At 31.3% G+C, this 5,798-nt stretch overlaps 1 protein-coding gene across 3 annotated transcripts; it reads left to right on the top strand.

Annotated features, from left to right (window-relative positions):
• Window positions 1-432: 432 nt before the first annotated feature.
• Window positions 433-5,798, top strand: Ck2a (casein kinase 2 alpha subunit). Of its 3 annotated transcripts, XM_062668431.1 has the most exons (8): window positions 485-563; window positions 673-894; window positions 1,028-1,311; window positions 2,104-2,291; window positions 3,027-3,219; window positions 3,306-3,535; window positions 3,652-3,800; window positions 4,797-5,798. In XM_062668431.1, the coding sequence occupies exons 2-8, from the start codon at window positions 882-884 to the stop codon at window positions 4,883-4,885; spliced, it is 1,146 nt and encodes a 381-aa protein (XP_062524415.1). In that variant the 5' UTR covers window positions 485-563; window positions 673-881; the 3' UTR covers window positions 4,886-5,798.

A 5,798-nucleotide genomic window follows, 5' to 3' on the forward strand; every position in this document is an offset into this window, starting at 1 on the left:
TGTACGGACATGTGAAATCTAGGCTCGATTACTAAAGGCATCGCTGATAATACTAAGAGTTGAGCTTCTGAAAGACACAGCAAAATAGTAAATAGACTATCTTAAATGTGTTCATCAAAAAGCTTGCTTGTCCGGAAACCACTTATTGATTAAGTGGGCCCTGAACTTATTTGTCCTGCTACAGCAATAAAGAACAAGGCAAGTACATCTAAAAGTTTAGTCAATTTTTTTAATTAATATCTTAAATGACAATAATAAATATATTAATAATAAATAAATTAAGTTTTGTTTCATATTCTTAGTTTCTTTAGTATATATTACATAAAGTCCAGCGTTCAATATGATTTCTATAATTTAAGTACGGCCAAAAGCAAAATACGTAGGTAATTATTAAGCTATAAATACCACATTAATGAGCATCTGTACTGTTAGACAGACGGACGTTGGGCTGGCAGCACTGTCGCGTTCGTTTGTAGAGTAGAGTAGGCAGATGGATGGATAGGGATAGGTGGGCGTCCATCTTGAAGTTTTGCTGGGTTTGAGCCGGTTTCGTTGAAAAAAAAGTGAATTATTTAATTTAGTTTTAACTTTAATTATTAGTATCAAAAAAGTTCTATGGATTCTGAAACTGTTATATAGTGTAGAGTAGGAATAATCACAGTAATGTTTTAGGTATGGATGAAAAATGAACATAAGATCATTTGACAAGTAATGGCGTGCGTTTTTCTTACTGAAAGCACTTTCATATTTTATTTCATGGCGTCAGATACTATGAATAGAAATACCAAGTGCATGTGATTTGAAATTATGAGAATTTAAGAAATCCAGTAACTATGAACTTTTAAACGTGTCTGTTTTAGTGTTCAGTTATAGTGAGCTGGATGTCGTTTTTAGGTTATCCTTCACAATACTATAATTGAAAAGTGACTTGTAACCCAACTGCTCACGATACTGTTTGTAATATCAAAACAATTTAACACAGTGTAACTTTGTGCTTAGTGAAAAAAGTTATGATTTCTTTTCACAGTAACGCTACTCAAGACGTACGCGATTTCCGGAAAGACTATCGCAGATAAAACCTTTGGTTTACAAAGGCACAGTACGATGGCAGTACCTAGTAGAGCGAGGGTCTACGCTGATGTGAACTCACAACGTCCAAGGGAATATTGGGATTACGAAAGTTATGTAGTTGACTGGGGCAACCAAGAAGACTATCAGTTGGTTCGCAAGCTGGGTCGCGGGAAATACAGTGAAGTATTTGAAGCAATAAATATTACGAATAATGAAAAATGTGTAGTTAAAATATTAAAGGTAAGCACATTATAATTTTATTTTGGAAACCATTGCTTTTTTGCATATTTATACTTAAAAACTAATATGTAAGAACAAAGGTAAATACTAATTTTGTGATTATTAGCAGTTTCGGTCGATGGAGCATTTTAAACTTGTTTAGAAACCTTACTATTTCTCGTCAATTTCAACTGCAGTAGCAGATAGGGTATTTTCACTTTGTAATAATGCCTGGAACAAATTGTAATAGCGATCTAGAGATCAAGGTGAAATCAAACTGCAAGGTGAAGTTTAAATAGTAAATTAATGAGAAATTAAGTAACATATTTCATTAGCATAGATTATTTGTATCAAATACATTTTTAACATTTGAAAGTTGGATTTGATAACTAAACTATTTTTCTCTCTTTCCTACTTGACATATGGGTCTGCTTTTTTGAGTTCAATTCAACATTTTAATGTCTAGTCCCATTTAATTGAAAGGATTTTTCCATATAGTTATTTGGCAGGCTTGAGAGAGCAGACTAAGCGCAGTCACTTAAAATGTTAATTTACCTAACAGATTAAATTATATCAAATTGGGAGCATGTAAATTTTAGATTTATTAGTTTATTTGCATTGTAATTAACTTAATAATGAAATCCATTAATTATACTTTTTTTGTGAAGTAATTAAAATTCCACTGCAATAAAGATCTAGAGCTCATTTTTAAAAGTAGATTCAAGTAACTCTTTAACATCAGGGAGACCATGAGGTCTATCTGCTCATCTAAGCCAATCATAAAATTAATTACTCATGTCTCCATTGTTTCAGCCTGTAAAAAAGAAGAAAATTAAAAGAGAAATAAAAATTTTAGAAAACTTAAGAGGAGGCACTAATATAATATCTTTACAAGCTGTAGTCAAAGACCCTGTCTCGCGTACACCTGCACTTATATTTGAACATGTGAACAATACTGACTTTAAACAGCTATATTCGACATTGTCAGATTATGATATAAGGTTAGTTAATATGTAAAAAATTATATTGATTTTAATTATACTAATTTAAATATTAAAGGTTATTGAAACCTTTTGTACTGGGGTTATTATTTACCTATTATATAAGTATAAAATAAAAATAAATGCAGCTGAACCCATTATAAATTATCTCTTTATTCAACATTTAATAAAAAAGATCAGTTTTTATTCAAGTAGGCCTACACAGGCACTTATAAATTGTTGTGATTTTGTATCCAGTTTACAATACATTTTCACAATTGGAACATTAAAAACTACACGCACTCCAAAAATATGTATATTGCACATAAGATATTATTAAATTATCACATTTAATAAGGATTACTTGAAACTAGTAAAAACAGGTTTGCATTAATACTGTACCAGTATTCATCATTCAGTAGATTCAGCTCTTGTGTAAAATCAGGACTAGGTGTGAAATTGTTGAGATTTGTTGAATAATAATAAAAATAAAACAATATTGTTTTCATTGAAGATGGTGTATATGTGTTATTATAGATAATTAGGTTCAAAAATTAAGGGAATATCAGTCTAAATTGCAATACATTCTTTTTTAAATAGTTTTATTATCATTGTGTTTTTCAGTTTGTCAACTTTATATGCTAGCAGTGAGTCATTGAATACTGCTGGATATTTTATCACTCACTGATTTTAAATAGTTTTATATATAAACTAAAACCTTATGTTGTTCTAAATGTAATTGTTATAAATTTGCAGATACTACTTATATGAGCTTTTAAAGGCATTAGATTATTGCCATAGTATGGGGATAATGCATAGGGATGTGAAACCTCATAATGTGATGATTGACCATGAACATAGAATGTTACGCCTTATTGACTGGGGGTTAGCTGAGTTCTACCATCCGGGGCAAGATTATAATGTTCGTGTTGCTTCTAGATACTTTAAGGTAATGTTTTGATAAGTTCAACATACTATTTAAAACAAAGTGTTTTTAGTCTTGCTCAACATGAATAATTCAAATCTGTTTTACAGGGCCCTGAACTTTTGGTAGATTATCAAATGTATGATTATTCATTGGATATGTGGTCACTAGGATGTATGTTGGCATCCATGATTTTCCGTAAAGAGCCATTCTTTCATGGCCATGATAATTATGACCAGCTTGTACGTATTGCGAAAGTACTGGGTACAGAAGAATTGTTTGAGTACTTGGATAAATATCATATAGAACTGGATCCTCGGTTTAATGACATACTTGGCAGGTATGACACCATTTGTTTAATTTTGATACACTAGTTTTTACTCTATGACATATTGAAAAAAAAAAACATTTCTTCACCTAAAGTAAGTTAAATTATAGGCAAAACATTGTTTTCAGACACTCACGTAAGAGATGGGAGCGATTTATACATTCAGAAAATCAACATCTTGTATCACCAGAGGCACTGGACTTTCTTGACCGTTTACTGCGTTATGATCATTATGAACGCTACACTGCTCGTGAAGCTATGGACCATCCATATTTTTGTAAGTTTTTTTTTTTTGTTGTTGTTTAGATGGGTGGACGAGCCCACCTGGTGTTAAGTGGTTACTGGAGCCCATAGACATCTACAACGTAAATGCGCCACCCACCTTGAGATATAAGTCCTAAGGTCTCAAGTATAGTTACAATGGCTGCCCCACCCTTCAAACCGAAACGCATTACTGCTTCACGGCAGAAATAGGCACGGTGGAGGTACCTACCCGCGCCGACTCACAAGAGGTCCTACCACCAGTAATTACGCAAATTATAATTTTGCGGGTTTGATTTTTATTACACGATCGCACATTATAGATATCAAATTTAAAGGTTGACGTCACCAATGTGTACTGGGATACTACTTTTACGAATACTGATTGTAATATTCGAAACATGCCTGAAGAAACTAACGTTCAGCCAATGATCATAATTCTACAATAAACACTGATAATTCAAAGTTTAAAATAATTTCATGTGTAACATTTTCTCTTTTCGCTGTTAGTTTATGAATTAAAAGAAACTGACTATTTAATTACAATTATATTATAACCCTAAGGCTCACTGATAGCTGCTAGCAAAATTCGTTTACAAACTGAGTAGAAAGTGTTTTTTTTTTTTTCTGAAGAATAAACCTGTTTTCAAATTACAAACTACAGCTCAATTGCAACTAAAAAGTCGGTTGATGGCCAAAGAAAATAGTACCTGTGTTGTTTTCGCTTATTTAGTTATAGATTCTATAGCTGCACATGATTATTAGGCGAAACGTTATGAGCTACCTAGCCGTGTCACTTTTTTTATAGTATTTAGGGATGACTAAAGCTTGAAATGCCTAGACTCCGTTTTAGTGAATGCAAGTGCACTATACTATTTATTAAATTGAAGGATAATTTTAATTGTGCGCAAATTTTGCACCTGTTAAGAATTTTTTCTTATAGTGTTATTTGTAGATTGTGATTTCATTCATAGAGACAAGGTTAAAAAACTAGTCTTTAATATGTTTACAGATCCAATCGTAAAGGAGCAGGGTCGAATGGCAACTTCCAACTCACCTACTCCTAATGCACTGCAAGGACCAGTAAATTCTGCAGAGTAATCACAAGAGTCATTAACACTCTTATTAATACTATGTATTTATATATACTTGTACAAGATTCCAGAAGAGACATTGTAAAAAAAACATCAACAAGAGACCGCTGCTTTTGTAAATACACAGAGAAAAAGAGAGATATGCCTACTCTGTACAACTGACTATACAGATTGATGTGATTCCAATTAAATAAGTTTTGGAAAGACAATATAACTTAGTGTTTAAATAATTAGTAAAAACTGGTTTATTTGTTGTTAAAGTGTTTTATCTCTCCTATAAACTGCTGCTGAAACAGTTCTGTGGAAGTGTTCATGTATTTGAGTTGTCGAGTATCTTGTGGTGGGTGGGATTCAATATGTCCAAATTAAAAAACACGATTTTTTGTACGTGAAATTCGATATTAATTTTATTGAAACAAAATAATATAAATATTAAGAACATCGAGTTTCATTGCACTTGATCTTTTGCATTTATTAACCTATGGTATTTGAAAAATGTAATTACTTGTATAATATACTACTGAGAGCATTACATATGATTTGAAATGCTACTTTTAGCAGTTTTTTCGTTGGTACTTGTTTAAAATTTTGTATTTATGTAATAGTAGTAAAAATGTAGATATGTGTGATATAAATACAAAATTTTAATATTAACTCAATAGTTTTTCTTTTTATATTTTTTTTTATAAAAAGAGACCAGTACTACCTACATTTGACAGTGTCAGAATATTGTTTCTATTAGTATATTTTAATAAGTTAATTTAGCATCCTTATACATAATTATTATACATAGCTGAAATCAAGTCGTACCTTCGAGCGAGAAAGAGTGAGCCTCATTGAGTATAATTTATTTTATTGTGATAACTGCAAGTTGTTGCATAAAATTTTCTTAAATAAACAATACTAACTTTGCCTGTAAA

This window comes from Bombyx mori, chromosome 5, assembly GCF_030269925.1.
Source record: "Bombyx mori chromosome 5, ASM3026992v2".
Lineage (NCBI taxonomy): Eukaryota > Metazoa > Arthropoda > Insecta > Lepidoptera > Bombycidae > Bombyx > Bombyx mori.

Excerpts from the sequence above, each read along its gene's own strand:
- Ck2a (XM_012693666.3), top strand. Across the intron at positions 3,220-3,305 it reads TTGCTTCTAGATACTTTAAG|GGCCCTGAACTTTTGGTAGA; the intron begins GTAATGTTTTGA and ends TCTGTTTTACAG. Across the intron at positions 3,536-3,651 it reads TTTAATGACATACTTGGCAG|ACACTCACGTAAGAGATGGG; the intron begins GTATGACACCAT and ends CATTGTTTTCAG.